This window comes from Copidosoma floridanum, unplaced genomic scaffold (assembly GCF_036245765.1).
Source record: "Copidosoma floridanum isolate Cflo_tuat_1 unplaced genomic scaffold, Cflo_Japanese_pri ptg000005l, whole genome shotgun sequence".
NCBI classification, from domain to species: domain Eukaryota; kingdom Metazoa; phylum Arthropoda; class Insecta; order Hymenoptera; family Encyrtidae; genus Copidosoma; species Copidosoma floridanum.
This window is the reverse complement of record NW_028321882.1, coordinates 4,019,197-4,035,707: the sequence shown is the minus strand read 5'-3', so window position 1 is coordinate 4,035,707 and position 16,511 is coordinate 4,019,197. Positions and strand designations below refer to the sequence as shown.

Sequence of the window (16,511 nt, the reverse complement as noted above, 5' to 3'; positions counted from 1 at the left end):
CGTAGAGATGAATCAATGGTGAGAACGCTAAATTGGAGGCTCTAGGCATAGTGAGGCAGTGCTTCTGCTAGATTTCAATGCCCCCCTGGAGCTGGTGCTGCTGATGGTTGGTTTAAAAGTGACTTAACTGCCGTGACAGGCAGTCGAGAAGAGCTCGTTGCCAGTGTATTTGTTTGCTTTTCTTAGCCATTAGATAATAGTGCCAAGGGGTGTAGACAACGGTTGGCGAAAGTAGGTTAAAAAAACATCGAGACACTGAGTTTTATTGACATCAATTAGTGCCCTAGCCACTGCCATAGCCTAGGTCTTGTTGAGCGATCACGAACCTAGCTTTAGCTTGGATTGGCTGATCTGGGAGGATCATTTTGAGAAGTCGTGCAGCCCTTTTTGAATGCTATAAGATATTTTCTTACTTGCGATGTTTACGAGAAACTAGTAGTTGCCACCTAGCAAGCGGTAGGTGGTACTATGAAGCGCAAAGTTTTGAAATTGGAGCTGCCCGTGACATTTACATAAAAACTTTTGTAAGAACTGCTTGGGATTTGTTGTCTCATCTGGATTTACGTGTCTGAATTTATTCGTTACAAAACTATCTTTGAAGTGCGTAGTTAAGATAAGCCATGATTCATCTCGATTGGTTTAGCTGGCACAATTGTGCACGCGCACACGCAGAAAAAGTTGAATACTAGCATGATGCCTGAAACAATAAACGTGAACTTTCGCACCGACAGATATCTCAACCCTTTGAATTTGAGAGGTCACACAAGGAAAGTCCCACAATTTAAAAAAATAACTACTGATCAACTACGTTAACTCAATGTACAAATAACTGCTGAGGCTTCGCAACAAAGAATTTGGGATTCATGTCTTTTACGCATGTCAAGAAGTGTGAAAAGAATGAAGATATAGCTGACGTTAAAATGATTTTAATCATACGACATAAGATCCATGGAAAACGTTTATTTTTTAATCAGTTTTCAATGGTTATAATCATATATTATTCTTGACAGCATGAAAATGAGCTACAGTCATTTAACAAGTATCTAATGTACAACTGGGTATTGATAAAGCACTACAACAGACCCACATTAAAAGGTAAAAATTTTCGCTATTTTTGGATACTTGTCTTATCAGAAAATCCAGGTAAAATTTTTCACAGCTACTCGTGATATGATAACTATTACAAAAAATATTGCTAAACATAAAAGAATATTAGGCAATCTAGGTCCCAAAATCCATCCATCTTTAAACGTAGATGTTATTAGAAGTATAACGAAATTCTATAATCTGATGTCTCCATGATAGTAGATGGTCGCAAATAATTTTTAAATAATTTAAAAGAGTTGTATAAACTATTTAAAAAAGAGTATCCAACAATAATGTATAGTTATTCAAAGTTTGCCAGCATACGACCAAAACATTGTGTACTGGCAGGAGCCAGTGGCACTCATTCGGTGCGTGTGTGTCTGATACATGAAAGTATTAAGCTCATAATAGATAAAGCACATTAAAAATGTATCACAGTTGACTCTTAAATACCAATAACTGATTATCATGATTGTTCAGATCGTATGACGTGTGACATTTTATCAAGTGATTAATTTGAAGGATTATAAGATAAATGCCTCAGTGTACATTATATTATTGAAAAATAACAACGAAATTTCGATTAAAAATTTATTAAAAATGTGCAATACAAGCAGTGGTTGACAATAGATAGAATGTCACTACAAATTTTGATATCTAGTGTAGATAAATTTTTACAACTTTTAAGCAATGACTTAAAAAAATTGCTAACTTATTTTTTTCTGGTCAAAAAACAAATGGGATTCGGGGACTTAGAAAAAAAAGGAAAAACTAATTTAAAATGAATGTTTTGTGACATGTTATTATTATGCATTTGTTTTACAAAATTCTATACAAGGTGTGCACTGGAATAATGATGAAGCAACTGTACATCCATTCTCAATTCATCAGTAAGACGAAGAAAATGTATTAAATGTCAAACGATTTGTTTTGCTTTTCTAAAAGCTTGCACCGTAACACAGTTACTGGTTATCTTTTTTAGAAACAACTTGTAGAATTTCTTAAGACGACTTTGAGAGGTGTTAATATATTAATGTAGTTTATTGTATAGGAGATGTTCGAATATCAGCCAGAATGCATTTTTTTCCTACGTCTTATGGCAAGGGGCCATGCGATCAAAGAGTTGAGACATTAAAACGACTTGCTGCCAGATGTAGTCTTCAAAGGATAAATGATCCCATTCAAACACCCAAAGAATTTTTCACTTGGGCAACAGGAGCTTTGCAAAGCCAAACATGTTGTTATTTAACTAATGATGCATATAAGGAAGAACAAGTGTTGTCAGAACGACTTAAAAAAGCTCTAACAATAAAAGACACTTTCCAATTCTATTACATGATAACGATTTTTCTTCAGAAACTAAAAGCAAAAATATAAGGGACCAAACGAACTTACCTGTAAGTGGAGTTTGATGTAAATTATACAAGTCCCTCGTTCGAAGAGATTCACTATGTAGTACAGTGGCTTGCCACACGATGACGCCAGTTAAGAATATATTCTTAATTATTTTTTGAGTATATCTTCTTTTTTTTGTGTGTGTATCCTTACGGAGCACCCCCGTACGTTGTTTGTTCACTTAGTTCAAAGTAATAGAAAATAAAAAAGTGGGTAGGTTTTTGCAAGCATGCAAAACAAGCAGGATTTAAATCTCTTCGAACGAAGGACTCGATAATTTGGATTGAACTTCACTTGTAGTTAAGTTCGTTTGATTCTTAATTATACTGTATTTCTCATTCTTGAGATTCACTATTTAGACGTTCAGAGAATGTTTGTTTTATTTTATAAATAAGATGCTTATTTTTCTTACATTTTTTCAATAAGACATACGTATGCTATTAAATTTTAAATATTTTTCATGTTAAGAATAAACCACTCTAGTAAAGTTATATTGGACCAACTTTACTTGTCTATTATAGAATTCAGCGATAGTAGAAAATATTTGTGACTAACCTGCTGCATTTTTAATGGCACAAATATTAAGACTCTTTTTACAAGCCTTAGAAGTTAACGCATGTCTAGTGCTGTTGGCGAAAAAATCTTTGTCAATTCCACATTGTTAAAGCGTAGCTTTTCAATATTTGCTGAGAGTATTTGTTAATGCTTGTGTCTATGGTTTCTTAATAGTAACAAACAGATATTCTGTATTAGACCTCAATCAATTCGTAAGGCTGATGTTATATTTTAAATACGTGGTGATGTAGGCACCAGGTCTTTCTGAGAAAAATGGCAAGACAGCAAATGGATATAAAGAGCCTGATTCTGGTGTCTTGGTAAGGGCATCAACCTTAGTCTTAATGCCGTCATTTTTAATAGAAATTTTGCCTAGTTTTATCAAGAAGAGTGATTACATTCTGAATCTGGTTCCTAAAGCCAACAACATTGACAATTTATACGTTATTCTCTCAAAAGTTTGCCAGCTTTTCAGAGTATTTAGCACTGCCTCTACGTCCTATGTCTTGTTATATTATGAAGTTGTGAGCTTAAGCATGTATACGCCTTTGAAGAAACGGTTAATTAGCTTGCTATCAGACAATAGAAGAACTGTTTTCAATCCCATTAACAGTACTAAATGCATACAATTATTTTTTTTACACTTAATCTTACTATAAACGTACGTATATAAATTACAAATAATGGAAATCAAAGGAAATTTGAAGGAGGATCTGCATCTGACTCAAGATGCAGACGTAACTGAAATGAAATATATTATATCGTACGTAGTGTCGTACACAAACGTTACAAGTTAGTGATTTATAAAATTTAAAACTGATCTTTTATAACGGAGGCTCATTGCTGACGGAACAAAGAGATGTGTGACTTGAAGAGGGCAGATATCTGAAATAAAATTTTACGTAATATTAATTTTTTCCGGTAAGTAATATATTATTGGCATATATGGTTGCAACTTATTTTTGACTATATCAGCTCGTTACCGATTCAAGAAAAATCTATATCCGATTTAGTTGAATACATGACTAAAAAACGTTACATTAGATTATATTCAAAATTGTGTTTAAAGGTATATATTAACGTAGTTATCAGAAACAAAAACCGTAGCTTTTGTAATAAAATGGATATTATTGAAAAATAGTTAGGTCATATGATATATGAAATAATGTAGTTTAATTTGGTAAAGCATGATTTTTTTTACAAGCAAAAATTTATGTATATTTGGCACATTATACAAATGTAGTTATCCTAAGAATCCTGCCAGTTTTCTAGCTGCTACCCTCATTTACCGTTCCAATTTCGATGAAGAAGCCCGTTCTAGACAGCTTGGACTATTTTAGTATCGTTAGTAGAAACAATGTATGCAAACTTCATCCATTTTATCAGCATTTTCGAACAAAAACTTTTGTAGTTCTACATGGTAGTAGTCTGCGTCAAAATTTACATCGAATTTGATATTATGCGCAGTACAAATTATGTAAAAAATGACGAAAATCCCGCAATTATGTGGATCATTTTGCAAATGACGAGGTACATCATACTGTAAGTGCTGCCAACCCTTACCCGTAGATTCCGATTTTCTTAAAAAACATTCAAACTTTACATTAAACTTATCGCTACCTCAGACTCCATAAGAGCCAATACAACATGCTTTCTTTAAGGCTGCGTTAATTACGTACAACCGCCAATGTAAGTTATAGAGAAAGGGTAGCATGTACATTTTATTTTTTTGTCTCAAAAGTATGTTGCGTCTATACCCCTTGCAGTTGTTCAGTTGACAAATGGCCAAAAGTGTAAAAACTGATTTTCGTGGATATAATAAAGACGTTTGTGGGTACATCTGGAGAAAATATGCTGAAAATTGCATCAACAATTACGTCATCTACCCATGCATTTGTTTTCACATCTCCTTGCAGTGCTTTGTACTTGCGCCAAAAGACTCCTTCAAAACTATCACTACTGACAAAGTTGTCGATTGTCAAGTATTTTCCTATGCTGTAAGGTTTCGAAGAATTCTCGTAATGGGCCATTTGTGACATTAGACTATTAGCCAACTTGTCTACATTCATCTCTTTCACAACATGGTTATCAGTTTCTTCTACAACTTTAGGTACACCCATCGGACATACGGGTTGGCTTGCAACGTTGTCCAGCTGTTGTGTCTTACATTTCATGCAACGGTTAAAATCAGAGACAGATATTTTACAAAATGGGTAAATGGCTAATAAATCTTCTATATACTTGGATTCCTGCAACACAAATTCATTGTATTTTCCTAAAATAAGAGACGTAGACAAGTTTTCGATTGCATGCGTTCTGCAACTCCCTTTCATTCCATTTCAATAATTAATTTTATTGTGCAAACCCTTGGCGTGGATGATTTAGTGCTTTTGATACATGCAGAACTCCTGCTTTTTCTAGAAAATGTTCTATTGCAACAAGACGCTTCAAAACTCAAGCATGAGCCTGGGACATCATTTGTATTGAAGAACAATTCATCAACGACCTCTTCAGTGTTTTGTATGGATTAAAAAATCTTCTCACTTGGACTGACTCTTACATCTACATAGCATTAAGATTATTTTACTATTATAACGTAATCATATTACAAAGTTTGTAATAAACAACTTTTTTATGTCTTTATTAACCTTGACGAATAGGGTGACTGGTTTTTTTGAAACATGGTGCATGTTGTGCTTCATAAGCTCTTCTGGCTATATCACCAAAATCTTTTGGCGATTGATATGAGTGCATATCAAAACCATGATTTTCCTCTCTTGTGTCAACACAAATTTCATTAGGAATTACGTATTTCTCTAGCCACTGTCTGACCATCCGTACAACCTTATCTCTTTCTGATTCAGCCTTTTCGACTCCATCTCCTTTGTCTTCATTCATTTCGGCTTCATTCCTTTCACTTCATACATTTCAACTGCATCAATTTCGTCTTTATTCATTTTGACTACTTCCATTTTGCCTATTGTCATAGAAAAAAATGAAGTCGAGAGTTCCAGTAACTTTTTACTTGCCGTTTTAATGTGTTTTAAAATGTGAAATTCATCAAAATAATATTAATCGTAGAATATTATGAGGGCTGAATCGAATCATCGGCTTTCCATATGGCTATATATTGCCAAATATTCCAAATATTGCATGAAAATTGAAGGTGCTCTCATAGATAGGCCAGAAATAAAATAATAACCACAAAAAAAGTCGTAAACATAAATGTCAAAAATTAGTATTTTTGCTAGCACGAATGACCTTAACAAAATCATGAAAAATATTGCTAATTACTAAGTTTAATGCAACAAATATACGGTCAGATCAATAAGTAAATGGATCCAACATATTAACAAAATTTAAACGTTTTGACACATCAAAGAGGATTCATTTAGAGAAAAAAATACCTTTAATTACACCCATATCTAAGCTTACTACTTTTTCTTACATTCACTCATTAATTTACCATAAATCAGTTGTCAATAAATTTTTTTTATTTTTTTTTATTTCTTTATTTTTTTTTTCTATTGATTGATTTCAATTCAAGTTAGCAATTTTTTTTCTCTACATTTTTTCAGTACATCTATCTCTGTTAATCATTGCACCACATAGTGCAAAAACAGATTGAAAAACAATAAGTAAACAAAAGATGACGTGAATATTGAATAAATATTATGTATACACCAGGTAAGATTTGCTTAAGGTTTACATGATAAAGTTTATACAAAATTAAGATGACATTTGCAACAATAATTGAATTGATTCCTGAAAGAGGAAGCGTGGGAAGTAAAAAGCCCTGCTGTTTTTGAGTTTTTAATAATAAATGGAATAAATTGAGCATTAGGCATACTTTAATAGCAGTGGATGGATTAATAAATAATTAGTGAACTCAAATGGTTATACTGCTAATTTTTGTTAATTATTGAACGATGTTCTGTACAGAAACAAGTTTCAAGGCCCTCATCAGGTTTAAATAAAATAATTAACCACTCAAACTGGTCGCGTCAGGGGTTTGGTTAGTTTTGCAAAGTTTATCAGCATACTAGCGTTGAAAAAAAAACTCTGAATTTTATTAGTTTTTCCAATAAACTGATAAAATCGTGAGTTAATCTTTGCTGTTGTTTGTTCATCATAGAAGAAACATTAATATTAAATAAACTGATAAATAGCAATGCTCCTCATTGCTTTAGCTTTCTCTCTAAAGAAATAGATTATTTAATAAATAAACTAATAAATAGCTGAGCTACTCGTTGCCACTACATGCTCATATACAAAAACATAATTCAATTACCAAACAGGTTAAAAAAAGCTAAGCTACTCATTGCCATTGCTTGCTTGCAAACAAATAACTTATTTATTGAAAAACTAATAAATAGGTGAGCTCTCATAACCACCACCTGATTGCCAAAGAAATGTTTCGTTTATCAAATAAACTTAAAAATATCAAGGGTACTACTTGCCGTTTTTAGTCATCAAAAAAATGTCTCACTTATCAAATAAACTAGTAATAAAAATGAGCTCCTCATTGCCGTCGCTTGCTTGCTAAAATTATAACTTGTGTATTAAATAAACTAAGAACTACTTAAGCAACTTATTGCAGTTGCTCGCTCGATAAAGTAAAAATCAATTTATTACATTAACTAATAAATAGCTACCAATAACCTAATAACCCTTTCTGAATTGCTTCCAAAAAAAATGATATTTATTAAATAAGTTATAAGTAGCTTATTTACTTTTTGCGTCAACTTGCTTGCTAAAGAAATAATTTATTTATTAAATAAACTATTAAATGACCGAGCAACTCTTTGCTGTCACTTGCTCGCCAACAAACTAATTAATTTATCGAAAAATTCAAAAAATAGCTGATTTGATGGATTGCTGTCACTTAATTTCCAAAAAGTAATTAATTTATTAAATAACTAATTAAAAGCCAAGCTACTCATTGTTATTCCTTGTTCACTACAAAACAACTTTAATTATTAAATAAAGTAATAAAAAGCTAAGCTCCTTACAGCTGTCATTTCCTTGCCGAAGAAGAAGTAAAATTATTAAAGAAGTTGATAAATAGATAGTTCACTTATTGCTACTACGTGCTCACCAGAGACGCGATTAATTCACTAAATAAGCTTTTAAATAGCTCAGCTATTCATAGCTACCAGTTACTTACAATAAAAATAATTTATTTTCTGGATGAACTAAATAATAGCTAAGCTACTCTTTGCCTTTAGATACTAACGAAAACAATAATTAATTTCTTAAATAAACTAATAAGCAGTTAAGGTACTTCTTGCGGGAGTCGCAGACATTTAGCTCAGCCGACGTTTGGCCCACCGTCTGTTCCCACGGCAACTATCATTGTTGGTCAATTGTCTTTGAGAACATTCGGGAGATTTTTCTCAAGAAAATTTTTCTTACTACCAAGAAAATCTTAACAAAATCTGCAGATAATCTGAAAATAATCCCAAGATTTTCTTGAAAACCTTTTTGAAAAATTCTTGAAAATTCTCAAGATAATCTTGAGGTGATTTCAAGATTTTCTTGAAAACTTCTAAAAAAATTAAGAAATTCTTAAGAAAATCTGTAGGATATCTTAAGATTATTTTAAGATTTTCTTGAAATTTTTTAGAGAATATCTTAAACTTAAGAAGAAAATTTCAAGAAAATTGTTATATCAAGTGAGCTTTAAATTTTAATATTTAAACTTGTTTATTTTCATTAAATATAAATTTTAAATAAGTTTAATAAGTATAGTTGAAATAAAGGCACATACACATTTCTTCCACCATAAAAATTAAAAAGCTTATGTCAGATTTTCGGTATTCCTCAGAAGTACTTGACTAGAAAAATAATTATGAAAAGGATCTGTTACAATAGTCTGGCGTTAATTAAAATAAGTTTATTAGAATTTAAAAAATGTCTGGTTGTGCAAAGATGCCGCCAATTTAGTTAACAAGTTCTCATTATTGACTTAATACTTTACAAAATCAAACTAAAGCATAAGCATGATTCCAATGATATCTAAGAACAGGTTAAGCATCCAGGGCAAAAAAAACACCATGGGCCAAAACACGATTAGCAACGACGGAGGCGAGCTTGACAAGAAGCTTGAGCTATCTGACCCAAACAGTAACATAACAACAAAGAAAAATAATCAATACTAGCCGCATAATAGAAAAATTGACGAAGCTTTATAGAATCATAAATAATAATAATCATTGTGAAAATGATTTTTTTTGACAAGTGTTTTTCTTTGTGCATCATGATCTTCTTCCAGTAAATCAGTTATCTTTCTTTTTTTTATTTTTACTATATCTTCTTCTTTGAATCGAGTTCTTTTTTTCTTGCTCAATATTAGTTCTTGCTTGTTCTCTTTTCTTTTCATCTACGTGATCTACAGTTTTACTTTTGTTTTTTCTTATCCATTTTTACATTTTTTACGTGCTCAATTGTATTATCGGTTATTTAAAACGAAAAACATTTTGTTAAAGTAAATTTAGACTATATAAGTTAACTGAGTTCAAGCTAGTACGAATTAAAAAAAAAATTTTTTTTCTTCCTCTTCTGTGGATACTTTGTTAAAATCGACTTAACAGTTTGAGACAAAATATTTTTTACATGTTTCTTATTACTGTGTATACATCTTCATACATATACGGAGAAAAATGCAATTTTTAGTTCAAAAAATAAGCCAAATTTTTTTTGAAGACACACCTCTGGAAATACTTTCTGTAGGTCCCACAGAATAAGAGGATTACTTTGAACATGGTACTGCGACCTCATCACATCCTTTTTTTTCGCCTTTTTTCATTTTCGTACTCCCAATATTAAATTAAATTTTTTAACTTTTTTCACTCTTTGCTTATGATTACTTGTTTTCAGCAGGTAGTACAGAGTTGTTTGAAAATGGAAAATAAAGCTTTTCACTGAAGCTTTATTATCTATTTCAAGTCGTTTAAAAATATTTCAAGCATCCAAACATTTGAGCCTTCAAATTTCATGAGTCAGATGCGAAATTCTTGAAATTTTTTATTCTTATAGCTTGTTCTATTCATATATTACGTTATTCTTTATATTCCTTAACCATTTGGAAAGAAAATTGCAGCTGATTATAAAACCTTCATTTTTTTTTTTTTTTTTTAAATACCTTACGATAATTTTAAATGGAGTTATGATAAAAACGTTAAAATACTTTTGCACATTTTTTCTGTATTTTTTCATCATTTTTCTTGTTACTTGGTCCCAAAAGGTCACACAGAGTCGTTTCAGAATGAAAAATGAAGCTCTTGACATCAACCTTAATTTTCTTCTTAAATTTTTGTATGAAATTCCAAGCAGCGAAAAATATAAGCATTTAAAGTTCAAGAAAAAAATAAAAGTTTCTTGAGTTTGTTAAACTATTGCACTATTTTCTTAGTAACTCTGAACGCTGGCCACATTTCTTAGTAAACTAAAACATAGTTTGAAGCAGAAGACAAAAACTTTATTTTGGATCATTTTGAGACGTATTACAACCTTTTGAGAGGCAGATGTAAAGAAAAGAGTAAAAATAGCCGTCAAAGTTGATTAGGCATTCGGTGTTTGTTGGGATATTTTCACTCTTTTCCTTATGTATGGGCTCCAGAAATTTGTATGGAGTCTTAAAACAATCCAAAATAAGGTTTTTGTCGTTAGTTTTGATTTTCATTTCTAATCGTTGAAAATGATTGCCATCATCAAAAATTACTAACAAAATAATCTACGAGTACTAAACTAAATTACGAGTAAAATGATAGAAAAGTATGGAGAAAAACGTGCCAAAAACACTTTTATTTTTTTGGTCATAACTCTTTCTAAAATAACCGTGAGGTGTTTTAAAAAAATGAAAAATGTAGGTTTTGTCATCAACTTTAATTTCTTTTTTGAATAGTTGGAAAATATTAAGAATAACGTAAGATACGAAAGAAGCAAGATACAAAAATGAAAATTCTCAAGAAATTCGCACCAGACTCTTGAACTTTAAAGGCTCATTTCTTTGGATGCTTGCAATATTGATAGGACTATTTATTGTAAAAACTTACGACAGTTCCACCGTCATATATTGTTGATTTCACACATGTCTCTAAAAAAGAAAGATCTTCAAAGTCAACTTCTTCGTCCTTATCATTAGAATCATCAATATCCATCAATGACTCAGGTACTTTCGTTTCAACTACAAAATTCTATAATTTTATTACAATAAAACTGTTTTTTACAAACAAAACACAAAAAGTAAAAACATACTTACTCAAGATAGTATAAAGTTCATGGGTACTATCATCATTATATCCACTCAATTCATTCATAAATATTTCCACTGTCTACGGTGGATCTGATCTCAATTCTTTCCATGCATCATTAATAATTTTGTTCTTTATTAGCTCAGTCTTAGTTTGACTGATAGTAGCTCGTGGCATAATTTTAGCTCTTTTGAGATCCGCAACAGCCCTTCCTTTATAATTAATAATGCCATCTAAGGTATAATTACTTAACATTATTATCATTATTATTATAATTATTATTATATTTTCTTTTTTTTCTATTTAAACGTTTACGACGATATTTTTTTTTTAAACTAAACTACAATAATTTATAACGTAAAATCAATGAATGAATAGTACCATTTCAACAAAAAATGACAGATTGTAAAGCTACTTCTTTTGGCACATAATGCTTAAAAAATTCATACATTCATTTTTTTTCAACTTAATTTATTGATTTCACACAATTTATTTAAAAAAAAAAAATCACATCATTGTTAATTAATTGTCAAAAAATCCTTACTTTTTTTGTGCAACATCTTTTTTTTTATAGTGTTAAAATCTGCGATCACATTTGCGGCTTCTATTGAAGAAACTGTGACATTGCACTCCATCTGAAGCCATTTTTACTTGTGTTTTTGTTTTTGTGGAGCTTTTCTTTCAAATCAGTGTCGAAAATAAAACGAATGTATAATTTAATATTTGTTTATTAAAGAGCACACTATTTTTAATATAGTTATAGTTTTCGTTGGAGATAGGTAAAAACAGTGTTGAAAGGCAAACAGCATTTTAGCTAAATCAGGCACTTCATGTTATATATCAATATTAAGGGTGATAACGGTCAATTTACAGCTCGTAGAATAAAGCAAGAGATTTTAACTTGCATAAGCTTTCAAGAAGTACAACTATTACATAATTTCGTACTAATTTTCATACACCATCAATTACCTTTGTTTTCCTCAGGAGGATGATCGATACTTTTCTCACCCGAATCACCCTCATTTCCAATATTTAAATCATTACCATAATCACCAATCGTACTTTTATCACTTGCATCGATTGAATGAGTATATTCTCACCAGTTTGAGGTACTATTGTAATCGTCATCATCGTTAACTTTGAAACAAAACGAACTAAATATTTTTAAAACTAGTTTTAAAATCAAATAAACAATATAAAGAAAATATTTTTGCAATAAAATGTATGCAACAGCTTAAAGCTTGACAACATAAAAATTAGAGATTGTTTGACTCAAAAAATTTAAGAGTTAATTACTAATAGTTAAAAAAAAAGCAGAAGCAAAACTAAAAGATTTATTTTTGTAAGTGGTTGTTATTACGTCACCTATTTGCGGTTGCGTTTTATTTAATTTGTATTTTGAAGTGTCATTTAAATCTAATAATAATTTATTGTTTATAGAATGAAGTGTTAAGTCGTCCAAAATAAACGTTGCAATGTTGTCTTTTGCGTATGTTAAACATTCTCGTGTGCTTAATATTTTGATGTAATCCATTTCTGTTCTTATCAAAGGTCTAATTATAGTGCTTTCTTCACGAGTGACTAGGTCATCGCGTTCAGCATTACATTGCAGTTCTAACATTTCGAATGCGGCAGTGGGTCGAGTAGATGGTGTCAAGTTACTCTGCTTCGGAGCGTAATGTTGTTTTATGAATGTGTATTGCTGGTTATCACTTGAACGAGAAGGTGTATTGGATATACAACCATTTGTTTTTTCTTCTTCTCTAGCTCTCTTACTATCTTCTTGTTCAATAGTAAAAACATTAGGCTCTTTCCATGCAGTATCGACATTGCCTTCTATTACCGTAGATGCAGCTTTGGAGCATCTTATAGGTGATTTTTATCTTATCGGGGAGCTTCTCTCTTTCATGAAACTTTCAGAGTTATCAGAATAGTCTAGTCAAATATAAGATAAAGTTTTTAAATTTTGAAAATTTGCTTCGCTTTACTCTAAATCGTGATTTTCTGTTTTTCCCATTGTGTTTATTAGTTCTGGTGGTATGTAAAAATCCCGATATAAAGATGGGTCAGCAAGATTTGTATTTTGAAAACTTTCAGTTAAAGGATATTATTTTTTATTGTATTCATCGAGGGTGTTTTTTAAAGCGTTTTCATGTGTTGATTTGCGAGCAGTGGATTGCAGTTTTGGATTTCATTTTATTTCAGCAATCATTTCATCTTCTGATGTACTTAATGAGTCACTATCAAACTTAAATCCTACTGACTTTTATAGTGCAAGTTCAATTGTTTTATTTGTAGAAGACCTGGAAGTTGATGGTAGTGCTGAAGGGCTAAATATTTCTTCTAAGTCACTGGCTCCAGTAATAGTTTCTTGTTGTGACTCATTATCTGTTGTAGTTAATATGAAGGATGAGTCTGGCCTAGTGTTTAACAGGCTAGAAAGTAGAGATTTATCTCTTTGAGATATCGGCGCTTGCTGATTTTCTTCATCGTCAGATGTCTCTAGAATTTCTGTATCGTCAGAGTCATAAATGGCTGTGGGTCTGTCTAGAGTAGGTGAACTTCGTTTTTCTTCAATTCGGCGCTTAAGTAACCTTTGAGCTATTGATGGTCCTGTGAGATCTCCTTGTCCTCCTTCCATTCCTGGCAGATACTGAGAGAATAATTTTTAGAGCCATTTTCCCTTCCTCTCGTTACCTGCTTCGCTGCAGTAGTGGATTTGAGCTTATTGGAGCTTTGATCGTATATATCGCTGGCTCTATTAGCACGTGCAATAAATGTTTTTGTTTGTCGGGGGATTTTAAAAATAGGTTTTAAAGGTAACATACGAGACTGTAATGTTTTATTATTACTAGACTCACTATCAGAGCTTGAGCTATTGGAGCAACTACTGCTTCTGTTGCTACTGGATGTTGAAAATTTCCTTACTCTTTTACGCCTTCCCTTAAAATTTATGTAATCTTTGTCGGTATTTTTTTTATGAAAATCTGCAGGGTTACTCAGTAAAGCATCAACATTTGAATTCAAACGTCCGGGTTTGTACTTATAAGTGTAGTTGTACCCACGGAGCTTCGCTCTCCATCGATTTAGGCGACTCATTGAATCTTTTATTGATTCAATCCATGTTAAAGGCTACTGGTCTCCGTAAACCGTAAATTTTTTTCCGTACAGATAGTCTCAAAAACGTTGTACAGCAACTATTACTGTTAAACACTCTTTCTCAGTAGTAGAATAATTTCTTTCGCATTTATTAAGAGTGCGAGGCATGTAGGCTACAGGGTGGTCTTTTCCTGGTTCTCCTTGACTTAAAACGGTACCAAGAGCTTAATTAGATGCCTTAGTAGTTAGAATAAATGGTTTGTTGGGATCGACACATGCAAATACCGGGGATTCACACACGGCTGATTTTAATTTCTCAAAGCTCTCTTCCTGAGTTTTAGTCCAATCGAATTTTGGACTTTTTCGTAATAATAGAGTTAAAGGTTCTGCGATTTCAGCATAATTTTGAATGAATCGTCTGTAATATCCTGTGAGTCCTAAAAATTCTTGAATTTTCGTGCAATTTGTTAATATTGGGAAATTTTTAACTGCTTCAAGTTTTTTGGGGTCGGGTTTTACTCCATAACCACCTATTTTATGTCCCAAGTATGTTACTTCAGGGGTTATAAAATTCACATTTATCTAGCTGTAATTTTAATCCAGCATCTGATAGTCTATTAAATAGTTTTTTCACTTTTATTTCGTGTTCTTCTTAAGTTTTGGCACATATTATAATATCATCTAAAAATATAAATAGTTCCGTGCCTTGTAATCCCAATAATACGGAAGCCATAAGTCTTTGAAATGTTGCTGGTGCGCTGCATAATCCAAATGGCATACCTGTATACTCATAATGTCCGTATGGGGTACTAAAAGCTGTTTTGTGGCGATCTTCTGAAGACACTTTATTTTAATGAAATCCGTTAGCTACATCGAATACTGAAAAAAATTTTGACCCACCAATTTGCTCTAATATCTCTGTAATATTAGGCAATGGGTAAGCATCAGGGATAAATTTTAGTGTTTAATTTCCTGTAATCTATTACAAGACGATGTCTCTTTTCTCCGTTGGGTTCTGGCTTTTTGGGGACAATCCACAGAGGGCTATAATATAGGCTAGAAGAGCAGCTAATGGTTTCTTCTTGTAATAATTTATCAATCTGATCTCTAACTTCCTTGTGTAGAGCAGGAGGGTATCTATATTGTTTAGTAAAGACAGGTCTATCGACATTTGTCGGTGTATTATGTTGTACATACAATGTACGTGGAGCAGCATCACCTTTGATATAAAAAAGATGTGAGTACTTTTTTACTACTTAAAAAAGTTGTTTATAACTTGTTTTATCATAATGATGCCGGCAAAGTTTTTCTGTAATATATTTAATTCTTTCCTCTGTTGTTATGTTTGGAACATTATCACTAAAATCTGAATCAAGAAAATTTTCTGAATCATCTAAATCAAAAGGCACAAGATCTTGAGGAGGAATCTCAATTTCCACTGGATCTTCTCTAGTGTTTACAGCCATCGTAAAACAGTGACCTTTATCGTATGTTACTGCTGCTTCGCCTATGAATATACCAGGAGTAGTTCTTATCAATCGTAAGTATGCTTGTCCGTGGCTGTTAATTTGCGTTACAGGAATTTCTATTGGAACTCTCATTCTTGCTAGTATTTTGTATTCACGGTTTTGACCCAAGGTTACTCCTGTAGGCTTAAAATGTTAAGAACTTGGCAGAGATTCCAAATTTTCATTATTAATGCCAATGTCATCTATAATTTCGTAAAAATTGTCTTGTTTACTTATATATTCTGTTTTTGTATCGATCAATTCAAGTCCACGTTTTTCGTCGCTTGTTGTTGCATTTCTTCCTTTAAATGAAATGGGACTTATAGGTCTTCCTTTTAATATCAAGGCTCTCATGTAATAACAAAGTCTGACTCGTTCTTCAGCTAGAAATAAATTTCCTAATATTCCTGTTTCACTAAATGGTGTTTCTTGTGACAAAACGTGAAAAACGTGATTCTTATCAAATATCTTTAACGTCACTGTTCCTAATGTTATATTATTCTGAGAAGTTAATCCAATGAGGGCAATTTTCGTATCTGTATTTATAATAACATTTAATAATAATGAAGATATTTTTATGACATTAACGTCAGCTCCTGTATCTATGATAAAA

General features: G+C 31.8%; 1 protein-coding gene across 1 annotated transcript in view; it reads right to left on the bottom strand.

The window, feature by feature from the left end:
* Positions 1 to 5,934, bottom strand: part of LOC149375650 (cuticlin-3) — a 705,303-nt gene extending 699,369 nt beyond the window's left edge. Inside the window, exons 1-2 of the mRNA XM_089598075.1 lie at positions 5,869 to 5,934; positions 4,914 to 5,285 (exon numbers count right to left, since the gene is read on the bottom strand). Coding sequence (XP_089454201.1) covers positions 4,914 to 5,285; positions 5,869 to 5,934 — 438 coding nt within the window. The remainder of the gene's footprint in view (positions 1 to 4,913; positions 5,286 to 5,868) is intronic.
* Between the last annotated feature and the right edge of the window lie 10,577 nt (positions 5,935 to 16,511).